The sequence below is a fragment of the Salvelinus namaycush genome, chromosome 6, assembly GCF_016432855.1.
Source record: "Salvelinus namaycush isolate Seneca chromosome 6, SaNama_1.0, whole genome shotgun sequence".
NCBI classification, from domain to species: Eukaryota; Metazoa; Chordata; class Actinopteri; order Salmoniformes; family Salmonidae; genus Salvelinus; species Salvelinus namaycush.
Genome location: NC_052312.1, coordinates 7,956,413 through 7,974,420, shown reverse-complemented (window position 1 = coordinate 7,974,420; position 18,008 = coordinate 7,956,413). Strand labels below are relative to the sequence as shown.

The window sequence follows — 18,008 nt, the reverse complement described above, 5'->3', positions numbered from 1 at the left end:
TGTCTTGAACGCACTAAAGTCGGAGATTTCCGAGTTCCTAGTTGTTTTGAACGCGGCAGTAGACTTTGAACTACAACTCCCATCATCAGACCCTTTCTAGATTTGTCTGTAGTGCCACGTCATTTGATGTCACTGCCGCACCTGCGCAGCCATCTTGTACTTCGAGCGAGGAGCGTACACAGAAAGAAATCAAAAGGATCAAATAAACCTGTCAAATCAGAAGACAATAGGAATGTCGCTAAACGTTATATAGCCCCATAACGATTAGACACCCAAGAAGGACAAGGTTAGGTAAACAAGACGGTGAAATAGACATTCAAGTGCTTTGGATATCGAGACCGACAAGTCATCTTTTGCTTGTGAGTGAGAGGAGGAAGGGACAGTCAAATCGCCGAAAGAAAAACACATCCCGAACGTCAGTCAAATCATGAATCCAGAATAGTGAGTAGACCCGCCGCCCCGAGAACCACTAATATGTTTTACTGTAATGCTACATGAATAATCAAACAAGCTATTGTTTGGCGCGGGCAGTTCCATAACATTTGAGTTTCGATCGGTATGTAGCTATTCAGCTAGCTAGCGTCAGCTGATCTCTTTCCTGTGCCAGCCAACGTTAGCTAGCATAATGTTTTACATACACATAGCTAGCTAGCTATCACGTCATTGATATACGCATTGTCAATAAATAAAGCTAGCTTGCTTGTGCCTCAAACATCTGTCACTTGTGTGTGGCCCTGAAATGTTCGGTGCGGTGGCGACCGGAGAATTAGGACGTTGTGCTTGAACGTCACACCGGTGCAGTAGTTACAGTAGAATGTCTTGCTTTGAGATCGCTTTGTCAGAAACACACACGCACCCACAGTTCTGTAAAGGCGCTTTGTTCTTTGTCTCTAGCTGCAACGTAATGTAGCTAACTAGCTAATAATAACTATGTTAATGTTCGGGCCAAAACTTAGGTGCTACTGAATCTGAGTATATGGGCTTGAGGAGACGAGATCTGCTCTGACGCACAGGACCCTTCAATTCAAAGTGCCATTGACCAGCTGTGCAAATGTTATGTCAATTCCTTTCGGTACTCACAAGAATATGCAATTTCGCCGAACAACTATCGTCATTACTGCGCTTACCAACGTTATGTACTTAAAAAAAAAAAAGGTCTAAATAAAACCAATATTCTTTCGCGATACTGTAGTGCTGCTGGATCAGTCGACCAGTGCGCGGCAGTAATGAGTGATTTTTATCGGAGGTGCTGAAGGGAGAAGGAGCCTAGTAAGGAGCCCAGAGTGTGGGTTTGTCAAAAGCGCTCTGCTATAGATTAGACCAGGGATTGGGCAATTTTGATGGGGGTGGGGGCCACAAAAAACGGAACTCATCATGAGGGGCCAGTGGCTCATGGGTCTGCATACCCACATTGATACCCCCCACCTTGCAGGCAAAACATTTTAGCAGCCCCCCTCTTGACAGGGAAGAGAACATTTACGTTTTAACGTTCATTTCCTGCAGTTCTACACATTTTGCCATAGGGTGGAGGCAAATGTTTGCAGTTTTTAATATGATTACTGATGATCAATTGGTTTAGATAGTTGGCCGCTAGACTAATTTACCAATCTATAAAATGTTAGCTGACACGGGCTAATTGAGTGACTGCTGATTCGCTTTACATACACCCACTCCTTTCGAAACACCCACTCGCCCATACTCTGGTCGCCATATTGGACTGCAGCTAGCCATACTTGGCTGAAGGTGGATTTGGGAGTACATACCGTGCGTAATGGCAGTAATGATGATAGTTGCTTAGCATAATATTAAACATTTAGTTCTGTGTACAGCCAGAAGCTAAATGCCCTATGCAGAAGTAGTTACTTGAACACATTAATATTGGTATCACCATAATGTGATAATTTCTTGCCTCAGGAATCTTTCTCCACACTTTCTCTATATTGGGCCTAAGCCTACAATCCTAAGCTATCCTAAGTAGTGTTGCAAAGTATACTGGTACCACCGCAGTATCATGGTACCAAAATATAATTAAACTTATGATACCAACATTTTAGAGTACCGTTTCATATGATACTACCACATTTTTCAGCCCTACCGACCGAAAGAACCTGCTGGCGCCTGTTATAAGATGTTTATAAAGTCCTTTTTGTTTATAAATTCAGTTGAATTTAAGAAAAAGCCATTAGTCTCCTTGTATGCGCAGGTCCAATAATATCCATTTCACTTTCATGCGCATATCACGTGTGGCAGCTGTAATCATCGAGCTACATCCTCTACCAGCCCTCACTCACCTGCTTCTCTCCATCCGCTCTTCATGCGCATCTATTTTTCCATCAGTTTTTAAAATATCATTTAGCCGTGATGGCGAGCGGGTATGCAGACCCTGATGAGTCTTCTGTTAGAGTTGTACATTTGTTACATTGGGAGCAGCGCACAGAGTGTGCAATGTTGATACATTGTATAATTTCATCGCCTGTTATAACCAAGAGCACAGACCAGCCTGTGTAGACTTTGCAAGTTCACTGTCATGCAGCCTCTGAGTGCCAGAGAGGGAAACTGGAGCACCGTTCGCGACAGGCATGCTTGCACCTTTACAGCAAAGAAACCGCTTGTCTCTAGCCTAAACGGTTCAAATATGACCCATATTACCAGAGGTCTTGTCTCTAGCCTAAACGCTTAAAATATGACCCATATTACCTATCGGGATTAGCACACATTTTATATAATTTCACAAACCATGTCGCAGGCCCTTTTAAACTAATCCTGGGTCGTCAATTATTGGTTTGATAACAAACAACGTTGTTCAGTCATGTTACCTAGCTAGCTGACAGTAGGTCTAGGCACATTTGATTGGCCCAGGAAAAAAGGAAAAGGGTCTGCTACTCTTGAGATGTGCTTCAAAAAGTAGGATTCATATAGGCCTAATAACTATATCAAAAATCAATTTCTTACAAGTGCTCTTTAAATTCTGTTTGGTTCCTAACGTCTTAAAAGTTGGGAGCAGTGTGGGTATTTGCGGGAGAGAGAGAGTGGTGTGTGTTTATGAGCGAGGGAGACCAGGGAGAGTGTGAGGAACGGAGGGAAAGTGTGTGTGTCTGTTAACTGAAGGGTAAAGAAGGTTTCATGTAGTGTTTTCCCCTTACTGCTACAATAACATGTAGATCATTATGCATGTATACTGAATGAAAATATAAACACAACAATTTCAAAGATTTTACTTAGTTCCAGTTCATAAAAGGAAATCAGTCCAATGAAATACATTAATTAGGCCCTAATCTATGGATTTCACATAACTGGGCAGTGGCCATGAGAGGGCATAGGCCCACCCATTTGGGAGCCAGGCCCAGCTAATCAGAGTGAGTTTTTCCCCACAAAAGGGCTTTATTACAGAACAAAATACTTTTCAGCAACCCCCCCTCCTCAGACGATCCCTCAGGCGAAGAAGTGGAGGTCCTGGTCTGGCATGATCACATGTGGCTGCGGTTGTGAGGCCAGTTGGATGTACTGCCTAATTCTCTAAAATGACGTTGGAGGCGGATTATGGTAGAGAAATGAGCATTCAATATCTGGCAACAGCTCTGTTGAACATGCCTGCAGTCAGCATGCCATTTGCACGCTCCCTCAACTTGAGACATCTGTGGTGTTGTGTGACACAACTGCACATTATAGTTGCCTTTTATTGCCCCCAGCACAAGGTGCACCTGTGTAATGATCATGCTGTTTAATCAGCTTCTAGATATGCCACACCGGTCAGGTAGATGGATTATCTTGGCAAAGGAGAAATGCTCACTAACAGGGATGTAAACAAATTTAAAAGATTTGAAAGAAATAAGATTTTTGTGTGTATGGATCATGTCTGGGATCTTTTATTTCAGCTCATGAAACATGGGACCAACACTTTACATGTTGCGATTATATTTTTGTTCAGTATATATTCCTTCCTCCCATTCCTCCAGCCAAATCACAGGTAGGCCTTTGCAAATATGAGCAAATCAGCCATTCTATGCAGTATTTTATTATACACTGAACGGTGTGAAGTTAAATTCAATGTGTTGTATTGAGTGAGAAGTGTTAATTTTAGTGACAGGTTTTTGCGTAGCACATGCGTAAAGCGGAAACAACCGCCCGGGGGACGGGGCGAACAGGACACTAGGCCACTGATTATCTAAAAAAAAAATTGCCCCGTGGTATTGCGATACTACTCTGTATCATATCGTTAGTAAAACTTTGGTACTGTGACAACACTAATCCTAAATAGAAGAAATGGATGCAACTTCACATCAGTAGTAGGGCTTATTACTGGAGTCAAGTAGCAACAGTGTTTAGAACGTCTAGTCTTTGGTCTGATGCTGGATGCTTTCATTTCAGTGACTACCTGTTCAAGCTCCTCCTTATTGGTGACTCCGGTGTGGGAAAGTCCTGTCTTCTGCTCCGTTTTGCTGTAAGTATACTCACTGTATAGACTATTACTGTTCACAGCTATTTAGTAAGTGGCGTTCTGGTGCCTTCTGTCAAAAATGCAGGTTCCTGGAACTGTCTAACTGTTCTCTCTTCCCTCCAGGATGACACCTACACAGAGAGCTACATCAGCACCATCGGTGTTGACTTCAAGATCCGCACCATCGAGCTGGACGGCAAGACCATCAAACTACAGATTGTGAGTCTGACACAATGAACACCTCTACCACCACCTCTACCAACACCACTACCAACACCACTACCAACACCACTACCAACACCACTACCAACACCTCTACCAACACCTCTACCAACACCTCTACCAACACCACTACCAACACCTCTACCAACACCTCTACCAACGCCTCTACCAACGCCTCTACCAACGCCTCTACCAACGCCTCTACCAACACCTCTACCAACACCTCTACCAACACCTCTACCAACACCAACACCTCTACCAACACCACTACCAACACCTCTACCAACACCTCTACCAACACCTCTACCAACACCTCTACCAACACCTCTACCAACACCACTACCAACACCTCTACCAACACCTCTACCAACACCTCTACCAACACCACTACCACCACCTCTACCACCACCTCTACCACCACCTCTACCACCACCTCTACCACCACCTCTACCACCACCTCTACCGACACCACTACCGACACCACTACCGACACCACTACCGACACCTCTACCGACACCACTACCGACACCACTACCGACACCACTACCGACACCACTACCGACACCACTACCGACACCTCTACCAACACCAACACCTCTACCAACACCAACACCTCTACCACTACCAACACCTCTACCACTACCAACACCTCTACCGCTACCAACACCTCTACCGCTACCAACACCTCTACCGCTACCAACACCTCTACCGCTACCAACACCACTACCGCTACCAGCATCACCGCTACCAACATCACCTCTACCACCACCACTACCAACATCACCACTACCACCACTACCAACATCACCACTACCACCACTACCAACATCACCACTACCTCTACCAACACCTCTACCAACACCTCTACCAACACCTCTACCAACACCTCTACCAACACCAACACCTCTACCAACACCAACACCTCTACCACTACCAACACCTCTACCACTACCAACACCAACACCTCTACCAACACCTCTACCAACACCTCTACCACTACCAACACCAACACCACTACCAACACCTCTACCACTACCAACACCTCTACCACTACCAACACCTCTACCACTACCAACACCTCTACCACTACCAACACCTCTACCACTACCAACACCTCTACCACTACCAACACCTCTACCACTACCAACACCTCTACCACTACCAACACCTCTACCACTACCAACACCTCTACCAACACCTCTACCTCTACCACTACCAACACCTCTACCTCTACCAACACCTCTACCACTTCCAACAACACCACGTCTACCACCACCTCTACCAACACCTCTACCACTACCGACCACACCACCACTACCGACCACACCACCACTACCGACCACACCACCACTACCGACCACACCACCACTACCTACCACTACCACCACTACCTACCACTACCAACACCTCTACCTACCACTACCAACACCTCTACCTACCACTACCAACACCTCTACCTACCACTACCAACACCTCTACCTACCACTACCCACACCTCTACCTACCACTACCAACACCTCTACCTACCACTACCAACACCTTCTACCTACCACTCTACCACTACCACCTCTACCTACCACTACCAACACCTCTACCTACCACTACCAACACCTCTACCTCTACCACTACCAACACCTCTACCTCTACCAACACCTCTACCTACCACTACCAACACCTCTACCTCTACCACTACCAACACCTCTACCTACCACTACCAACACCTCTACCTACCAACACCTCTACCTACCACTACCAACACCTCTACCTACCACTACCAACACCTCTACCTACCACTACCAACACCTCTACCTACCCCTACCAACACCTCTACCTACCACTACCAACACCTCTACCTACCACTACCAACACCTCTACCTACCACTACCAACACCTCTACCTACCACTACCAACACCTCTACCTACCACTACCAACACCTCCTACCTTACCACTACCAACACCTCTACCTACCTCTACCAACACTCTACCTACCACTACCAACACCTCTACCACTACCAACACCTCTACCTACCACTACCAACACCTCTACCTACCACTACCAACACCTCTACCTACCACTACCAACACCTCTACCTACCACTACCAACACCTCTACCTACCACTACCAACACCTCTACCTACCACTACCAACACCTCTACCTCTACCACTACCAACACCTCTACCTCTACCACTACCAACACCTCTACCTCTACCACTACCAACACCTCTACCTCTACCACTACCAACACCTCTACCTCTACCACTACCAACACCTCTACCTCTACCACTACCAACACCTCTACCACTACCAACACCTCTACCACTACCAACACCTCTACCACTACCAACACCTCTACCACTACCAACACCTCTACCACTACCAACACCTCTACCACTACCAACACCTCTACCACTACCAACACCTCTACCACTACCAACACCTCTACCACTACCAACACCTCTACCACTACCAACACCTCTACCACCACCTCTACCACTACCAACACCTCTACCACTTCCAACAACACCACCTCTACCAACACCTCTACCAATACCACTACCACCACCTCTACCAACACCACTACCACCACCTCTACCAACACCTCTACCACTTCCAACAACACCACGTCTACCACCACCTCTACCAACAGCTCTACCACTACCGACCACACCACCACTACCGACCACACCACCACTACCGACCACACCACCACTACCGACCACACCACCACTACCGACCACACCACCACTACCGACCACACCACCACTACCGACCACACCACCACTACCGACCACACCACCCACTACCGACCACACCACCACTACCGACCACACCACCACTACCGACCACACCACCACTACCGACCACACCTCTACCACTACCGACCACACCTCTACCACTACCAACACCTCTACCACTACCAACACCTCTACCACTACCAACACCTCTACCACTACCAACACCTCTACCACTACCAACACCTCTACCACTACCAACACCTCTACCACTACCAACACCTCTACCACTACCAACACCTCTACCACTACCAACACCTCTACCAACACCTTTACCACTACCACCACCTCTACCACTTCTAACAACACCACCTCTACCAACACCTCTACCAACACCTCTACCACCACGCCTACCACCACCTCTACCAACACCACTACCACCACCTCTACCAACACCTCTACCACTTCCAACAACACCACGTCTACCACCACCTCTACCACTTCCGACCACACCACCACTACCGACCACACCACCACTACCGACCACACCACCACTACCGACCACACCACCACTACCGACCACACCACCACTACCGACCACACCACCACTACCTCGACCACACCACCACTACCTCGACCACACCACCACTACCTCGACCACACCACCACTACCTCGACCACACCACCACTACCTCGACCACACCACCACTACCTCGACCACACCACCACTACCTCGACCACACCACCACTACCTCGACCACACCACCACTACCTCGACCACACCACCACTACCTCGACCACTACCTCCACTACCTCGACCACTACCTCCACCTCGACCACTACCAACACCTCGACCACTACCAACACCTCGACCACTACCAACACCTCGACCACTACCAACACCTCGACCACTACCAACACCTCGACCACTACCAACACCTCGACCACTACCAACACCTCGACCACTACCAACACCTCGACCACTACCAACACCTCGACCACTACCAACACCTCGACCACTACCAACACCTCTACCACCACCTCTACCACTACCAACACCTCTACCACTTCCAACAACACCACCACCACCACTACCGACCACACCACCACTACCGACCACACCACCACTACCGACCACACCACCACTACCGACCACACCACCACTACCGACCACACCACCACTACCGACCACACCACCACTACCTCTACCACTACCACCACTACCGACCACACCACCACTACCTCTACCACTACCACCACTACCGACCACACCACCACTACCTCTACCACTACCACCATCTCTACCACTACAAACACCTCTACCAGCACCTCTACCACTACCAACACCTCTACCACTACCACCACCTCTACCAACACCTCTACCAACACCACTACCACCACATCTACCACCACCTCTACCAACACCACTACCACCACCTCTACCAACACCTCTACCACTACCACCACCTCTACCAACACCTCTACCAACACCTCTACCACCACGTCTACCACCACCTCTACCAACACCACTACCACCACCTCTACCAACACCTCTACCACTTCCAACAACACCACGTCTACCACCACCTCTACCACTTCCAACAACAGCACCACTACCGACAACAGCACCACTACCGACAACAGCACCACTACCGACCACACCACCACTACCGACCACAGCACCACTACCGACCACACCACCACTACCGACCACACCACCACTACCGACAACACCACCACTACCGACCACACCACCACTACCGACCACACCACCACTACCGACCACACCACCACTACCGACCACAGCACCACTACCGACCACAGCACCACTACCGACCACAGCACCACTACCGACCACAGCACCACCACTACCGACCACAGCACCACCACTACCGACCACAGCACCACCACTACCGACCACAGCACCACCACTACCGACCACAGCACCACCACTACCGACCACAGCACCACCACTACCGACCACAGCACCACCACTACCGACCACAGCACCACCACTACCGACCACAGCACCACCACTACCGACCACAGCACCACCACTACCGACCACAGCACCACCACTACCGACCACAGCACCACCACTACCGACCACACCACCACCACTACCGACCACACCACCACCACTACCGACCACACCACCACCACTACCGACCACACCACCACCACTACCGACCACACCACCACCACTACCGACCACACCACCACCACTACCGACCACACCACCACCACTACCGACCACACCACCACTACTACCGACCACACCACCACTACTACCGACCACACCACCACTACTACCGACCACACCACCACTACTACCGACCACACCACCACTACTACCGACCACACCACCACTACTACCGACCACACCACCACTACTACCGACCACACCACCACTACTACCGACCACACCACCACTACTACCGACCACAGCACCACTACTACCGACCACAGCACCACTACTACCGACCACAACACCACTACTACCGACCACAGCACCACTACTACCGACCACAGCACCACTACTACGGACCACAGCACCACTACTACCGACCACACCACCACTACCGACAACACCACCACTACCAACCACACCACCACTACCAACCACAGCACTAACACTGCCACCACCACCAACAACACCAACAGTGCGACTACCACCACTGACCCCAATTATTCGTCTGGTCGAATGTTTGGTCGATAGGCTGTTGGTCGACCAAGATTTTTTGTTGTTGTGTCGAGCAGCAGCAAATGTATATATTTTATTATGGCACACGAGACACCTGTCTTATTCGCGCCCATCTCAGTGAACTAATCCCTTGCGGAGGCACAGTCCAAGAAGGGGAGTGTGGCTGTTCCATGCACATCTCTCCAGAATGCACTCTCTCCTGCAAATTTGTGCACATTCATTGTTTCTTAACTTCATTGTGTGAATTGTTTGCGTTTGATTGTTAGTATCTATCAATTCCCCATTACATACAGTATCACCAGTAGTACATTTACTGTTAATTCCTTTCATTTCTAATCTACAATGTTTGTTTGGTTACGGTAATGTCTGTTAATGCGTGCAATGTGTTATTATTCCAGTCTTTTACCGTTCACATTGTGGAGTGGACACGTTGTTTACAGAGTGCACAACCTATGCTACAATTGTGAGAAACTTGTTTTAGTTTATTTCATTCCATTTACGAGTTTTGTCAATTTAGTTATTGTCCATGTTGAGTAAGGACGCGCACCTGATTACGCATAGAAGTTGGCCAATAGGCTACCGGGCATGCTCGCAAATGTAGGCATATAAATGTGCCCATTTGGGGATCTGATAGTATTTCTGATTGGCTTAATGCACCACCACTAATGAGCTGTGGAGCTTGTCAAAGTAATGTTTTCTTCACCTCTAACAGCAAGCAAACACAGTCTGTTTTTACATCCATTGAGAATTACAGTAGTTCCTCATAAATTAGGCCTACGTGATTACTTCTTATCCCAAGCGCAAATAAGGGAAAGGAAAGGGGGATCCCTAGTCAGTTGTACAACTGAATGCCTTCAACTGAAATGTGTCTTCCACATTTAACCCCTCTGAGTCAGAGAGGTGCGAAGTAGCCTGCAGCTGTCTGTCTGTCCCGAGCTCACTGGCATGGTAAAGGCCCAGAATATTTTCTACAATGTTGCAAGGGGCTTCAGGTCTGACCCAAGTTAATAGTTGATACAATGTTTTAAGTTCATTGCAGACAATCCATTTTTAGCCAATATGATTTATATAATATTTATTTTAATCAGGATATTTTCTACCTGCAATGGGTTTATTTGTTGCCTTCATAGGCTATTTTTACATATTTGGCAACTGAAGTAACTTTTTATGTTTATCATTTTCATTTAGGGTTGGATAGAATTTTGATTAACCACATGACAATGATTTTGAGAAAAGAAGACATTATAGATGAAATGAAACTGTATATGCATATGAAAACCATAACTGGCACGCAGATTGGTAGAAATGGTAAGATAAATGGACATTCCACATGAGACAGTTTGCAGACTCTTTGTGTAGCCTATTACCGGCAACTTCCGGAGAGTAACGACAGAATCTGGGAAAGCCAGTAGGAGTGGGAAGAGGATGGTCGGGACAGGTTAAGGTTTTTTTCCTTCTGGTTAGCTGTATCTCTGGCTCCCTCTTGAGTAATTTGTGTCTAATTTCATCAAACAGCGAGCTTAAAGCATCAGACAAGCTCAATGCATATATAGTTGATTTTATTAAAACACCACCATTACTGCCCACTCCCCCCGCCTTTATTCCAACAGTGGCACCCATTTGCTGATGTTATAAAGGCTTGACTAGATTTGATAAACGGTTCAGTAACCTAGTTATGTTGCTAAGTTTTACCTCCTGTGTTTGCTCTGTAGTTTAACGACTCGCCCTAAGGCTAAACAACAGGGACCCAGTTCTGTTCCCAGCATGCCTCTTTAGATGCAAGGAGAGGAACTATAGATGTTAGTGTGATATTCTATTGACCATACGTACCTAGTGCTAATCCAGAGGCTTTCAGGACAGGAATGATGTGAACTTGGGTGACGACAGGCGAGTGTGTGTTTAGTCATTTCAATGAACACTAGTCTGTTTCGTTTGTTGGCATTAAACAACTCTCTCTCTCTCTCTCCCCTCCATCTCACTTTTGTCGTTCTCCACTCCCTCCCTCTGTCAGTGGGACACTGCTGGTCAGGAGAGGTTCCGCACCATCACCTCCAGTTACTACAGGGGCGCCCACGGCATCATCGTGGTCTATGATGTCACAGATCAGGTGGGTTATTAGTTTTGGCGGCGATCTGTGCTTAGACCTAGTCCTACTGGGTTTGAACCATTCTTAATCAAATGCTCTACTTCCCAAGTCCTTTTGACATACTAAAATGTTGTTTGGCATGGACATATTAGCCCTCTACCTGTTTCTCACATGCCTGTAGGATAGGCAGTCATACGCTGTCACTAATCTCACTCTGTCTTGTGTATCTCCGTCCTGCTCTGTAGGAGTCGTACAACAATGTGAAGCAGTGGCTGCAGGAGATCGACCGCTACGCCAGCGAGAACGTCAACAAGCTGCTGGTGGGGAACAAGTGTGACCTCACCACCAAGAAAGTAGTAGACTACACAACAGCCAAGGTACAGCTACCATACAACACCTACAAACCCAGATGAAATGCACTCCCAATGAGTAGTGTTTAGGAGATTTCAGGCTACACAAATCAATTATCGAATTTCTTTGTTTTGAGTGCTCAATATCTCTAGAAATCTATATCATCATTAATGTAGTAATACCTGAGGGGATCGAATGCATAATATTAGTTTTTTTTTTTTTTCATTGGTCAGATAAAAAAAAAAGATACTTTGAGTCAAAAGTATAGATATAATATTGTGATATGCAACTGTATAAATATTTCCCCCACCACTAGTGCATATTAAATTCACAGACAAAATCACGCACCATACACACAGTACTTTTTGACAATTAAACGCATACAATACCAACATTTTAAACCGTTTTACCGTTTTTTTAACACCACGGACAATACAACAACAGCTGGGCATTGCCTTGTATGTTCCATGTGTTTGATATGTAAACTCAGCAAAAAAAAGAAACGCCCTTTTTTCAGGACCCTGTCTTTCAAAGATAATTTGTACAAATCCAAATAACTTCACAGATCTTCATTGTAAAGGGTTTAAACACTGTTTTCCACTGTCATTAAGACACTAACAGCTTACAGACTTACAGGTAGGTAATTAAAGCCACAGTTATGAAAACTATGGACACTAAAGAGGCCTTTCTACTGACTCTGAAAAACACCAAAAGAAAGATGCCCAGGGTCCCTGCTCATATGCGTGAACGTGCCTTAGGCATGCTGCAAGGAGGCATGCGGACTGCAGATGTGGCCGGGGCAAAACATTTTAATGTCCGTACTGTGAGATGCCTAAGACAGTGCTACAGGGAGACAAGACGGACAGCTGATCGTCCTCGCAGTGGCAGATCACGTGTAACAACACCTGCACAGGATCGGTACATACGAACATCACACCTGCAGGACAGGTACAGGATGGCAACAACAACTGCCCGAGTTACACCAGGAACGCACAATCCCTCCATCAGTGCTCAGACTGTTCGCAATAGGCTGAGAGAGGCTGGACTGAGGGCTTGTAGACCTGTTGTAAGGCAGATCCTCACCCGACATCACCATCAACAACGTTGCCTATGGGCACAAACCCACCGTCGCTGGACCAGACAGGACTGGCAAAAAGTGCTCTTCACTGACGAGTCGCGGTTTTGTCTCACCAGGGGTGATGGTTGGATTCGCGTTTATCGTCAAAGGAATGTGCGTTACACCGAGGTCTGTACTCTGGAGCGGGATCAATTTGGAGGTGGAGGGTCCGTCATGGTCTGGGGCGGTGTGTCACAGCAACATCAGACTGAGCTTGTTGTCATTGCAGGTAATCTCAATGCTGTGTGTTACAGGGAAGACATCCTCCTCCCTCATGTGGTACCCTTCCTGCAGGCTCATCCTGACATGACCCTCCAGCATGACAATGCCACCAGCCATACTGCTCGTTCTGTGCGTGATTTCCTGCAAGACAGGAATGTCAGTGTTCTGCCATGGCCAGTGAAGAGCCCGGATCTCAATCCCATTGAGCAAGTCTGGGACCTGTTGGATCGGAGGGTGAGGACTAGGGCCATTCCCCCCAGAAATGTCCGGGAACTTGCAGATGCCTTGGTGGAAGAGTGGGGTAACATCTCACAGCAAGAATGGGCAAATCTGGTGCAGTCCACGAGGAGGAGATGCACTGCAGTACTTAATGCAGCTGGTGGCCACACCAGATACTGACTGTTACTTTTGATTTTGACCCCCCCTTTGTTCAGGGACACATTATTCAATTTCTGTTAGTCGCATGTCTGTGGAACTTGTTCAGTTTATGTCTCAGCTGTTGAATCTTGTTATGTTCATACAGATATTTACACATGTTAAGTTTGCTGAAAATAAACGCAGTTGACAGTGAGAGAACGTTTCTTTTTTTGCTGAGTTTATATATGCATGCATACATACATACATACATACATACATACATACATACATACATACATACGTTTGACCCCTATCTATTCTGTCCCTATTTGTCGCCTGCAGGAGTTTGCCGACTCCCTGGCCATCCCCTTCCTGGAAACGAGTGCCAAGAACGCCACCAACGTGGAGCAGGCCTTCATGACCATGGCTGCTGAGATCAAGAAGAGGATGGGCCCCGGGGCCACGGCTGGAGGGGACAAGCCCAACCTGAAGATAGACAGCACCCCTGTCAGGCAGTCTGGAGGGGGGTGCTGTTAAACTGGACTCTGTTCTGGATGCTCTCCTCTTCTTCACCCTCCCTGCTCTGGGCTTCACTTCCTCCACCTCTTAATCCCTCAGCCTCCCTCCCATCTCCCGTTCTCTTACTCTTGCCGCGGGATGGGTGGTTGGATCGGGAGAGGTTGAGAGGAGGGGTGAGAACTGGGGACTGACTTTAAGACCGTATCTCCCCCCCAAAAAAGTAAAGAGAAAAGTTAGGTGGGGGTTAGGTTGAGAACTTTTTTTTTCTTTTTTTCCGAGCGATGAGTCAGGAACGTAAACAGATATGAGAAAAGATTGGTATTGACTTAGAGGAGAACTGGGTGATAGAAGATTAGGTTTTAGATTCCGGCGAGCGCTTATCTCTCTCCCTCTCCTGTGTACACACACACACACACACACACACACACACACACACACACACACACACACACACACACACACACACACACACACACACACACACACAGAGACAGAACAGGGGGCGGAGTGATTCTCCCATAGGAAGTCGTCACAGGTGAGGTTTTCTTTCCTTTAGGCTATGTCTGTCAATAGCAAAATTCAGTTTAGAGTGCTACAATAATCTGTCATTTATGTATTGGACCTGTTTTTATCTCAGACTGCTGGGGTGCCTTGTAGTCATGGCGACATGTCACCATCTTAAGTCTGTTTATAGGTATCAAGTGAGTGACGTGTTCAATCTAGCCTACGGTCTACGTTCTACATGCAATAGTAACACTAATGCACTATTTATACCCATGTATCCATCCATCCATTGTAGGACCTGAATTGGCGTTGGGGCAGACTGCAGACAGTCATGCACCACTACCAGCGTACTAACTACTGAGAGGATACGGGTATCTAGGATACGGGTATCATAGAAATAGAATGAGTAGACTGGACTCTGAAGGAAGGCCTCAGCAGAGAGCGGAGAGACGTACACTTTGTCTGTGTGGAGAAGAGGGTGCTGGGATGGATAGCTCTGACTCCTCGTAGAGCCTGAGCTTTAGGTTGATTCGACACAGAACAGGATAACTTTTGGTTGAACTTGGAATCACTCCTTCCCTTCATCCCTCTACATGCAGACGGGAGGATGTAGTGAGAGAGACTCTTGGTTTTTGAGTGTTTTAAATATACTGTATGGTGTTAGTTAGCTCACATCACTCCTCTTGTTAGGATTTCACATGTAAAGACAAAACAAAAAAAATGACACAAATATTTGAGATATGCTTAAGTCATGTTTGTATGTCTTTAAGTTGTCAGGACTCTATATTACAGTATGCCCAAGGTGGTTCTTCAACATAAACAGACAGTGTACACACACACACACACACACACACACACACACACACACACACACACACACTGAGGACGGGGCATGACGTAGTACTAGATTAGTGGAGGGAGTATGTAGGTGCTTGGGCAAGTGATATTCAACTAATTAACAGGACATATGAAACAAGAAATTGGCAATATTCTGTCTTCATATTCATAGATTATTGTTCATCTTATTTTATTGTTATTACAATGATTTTATTATTTGATATTTGTTTTTTCTGTAGTTTTTTTCTAATTGAAAAAGCTTGTAAAAATTGCTTGAAATGTTGTCCAACTTCCTTTATCGGGTGGGTTGGGATGTTGTTTTTCGGTTTGGTCGGGGGACTTAGGGAGTTGTCTCTGAAAGCTACTGTTCCCTCCTGTGCCTCACTGGACTCCTAAAGATACTGACCACGTGCGTAACTTCTGAAGCATGTCACACCACAGGTTCTTTACGCCTTGGCCATGACTGACTTCTCAGATCGTGTTGCCATCCACCATTTGTCATCACGTGTCCCACAGTGCATTTCTTTTATGGTTGTCATGGTTTCATGTCAGTTAGTGTGGTCATTATGAAGCGTAGCCAGGCCATCGTGGTTTAAACGTCCTAAGACATCCTGACCTGGCTAATTATGTTCCAGAGGAGTCCCTATTCAAGACCAAAGTCTCCGTCCAGTACTATGACCACATGCCAACTCATTACCTCTCTCTCTAGATCAGTGCGTGAATGGTGTTCTTCAATCTCCATCATTGTCAACTGCTAGCTAGTTCCAGTAGCCTCTATATAGCTTAAGACATGGAGTGTGTTTGGCTGATCAGAATGTGTGTTAATGGGCCTGGTTGTCCTGACTGAGTCCCCCTTCTACAGGAACCTGCCCTGCGCCCTTCCCTTCCCAGTCTGTCCTCATGGTTCTCATGGCTGTGGGTTATTTCTCAGAGGCATTCCTATGGAACTATGGAACCTAGCAGGAATGTGGAGAAAACCCTCCAACCCCTGACCTTAACCAACGCTAGTTTTGAATGAATGTAATGCACTACAGTACGGCTAATACTACTAATATGGCCTCTAAGCTTTTGTGTTCTTGACAACAAAGAATATTGGCCTTTGTCGGTTATTACAACCTCAATTTTCGATACATTTTTCTGTAGAAGTAGTCATGGTTACAACGGGAAAATGGTTGGAGTTACAGTGACTTACTGTTAGCCAGGACTGGACCCATAGACTCGTTACAGCACTATAGTGAGCCTGTTGTGGAATTGACACATCCATTTTGTCCTCTTGGTTGCCCCTTGGTCTTGCCAGTCTGACATGGTGCAGTGGGCAGTGTGTAACCGTTCTAATTTTCTACCTGTATATCTTTATTACTATGTGAAGAGCAGACGGGAAGGTCCGTACTCTAACGACAACTATGTAAGAGTGTTGTACGGTCATGTTATATGGTCATTGAGCCTTGTTCAGTTTGGCTTTGAGCATGTTATGTCATCATGGTCACGTTACGGTCATCATGTCGTGTTACGGTCTTAGAAAAAGTCCTTGATTCTGGTTCATTGGGTCGGAGTGAGTTTGACTGCTTGAACGTTCAGGGGTAGCAGGGACTGACTGGTTTTGGCATGCAGACCGGATATGAACTCCCATCAGCCTCCTCTTTAAGCCAATCAATATATTACAACAATGTTCTCTGAATGGCTCCTAATACTCATTGATAAAACTAAATCTGGCTTGGACTTTCCCGGTCGGTCTTCGGCAGATAGTTGAAGTTAAGGTGGCACAGCCTCGGCCTCCCGGCTCAGAGCTCCATGTAGTAACGTGCAATTGCAGCCTGTAAAAACTGTGATGTCCAATGTATACTGACGAGTTAGTGAGCGCTTACTGTCTGCAGAACACGGCTACCAACCAGTCTATGGCATTAATGTCTAGAAGA

General features: G+C 46.9%; 1 protein-coding gene across 1 annotated transcript; it reads left to right on the top strand.

The window, feature by feature from the left end:
* Positions 1-123: 123 nt before the first annotated feature.
* Positions 124-16,315, top strand: rab1ba (zRAB1B, member RAS oncogene family a). Its single transcript, XM_038995868.1, has 6 exons — positions 124-441; positions 4,369-4,441; positions 4,562-4,657; positions 12,111-12,206; positions 12,431-12,562; positions 14,575-16,315. Exons 1-6 carry the CDS (start codon positions 428-430, stop codon positions 14,767-14,769), a joined length of 606 nt encoding a protein of 201 aa, XP_038851796.1. The 5' UTR covers positions 124-427; the 3' UTR covers positions 14,770-16,315.
* The last annotated feature ends 1,693 nt before the right edge of the window (positions 16,316-18,008 follow it).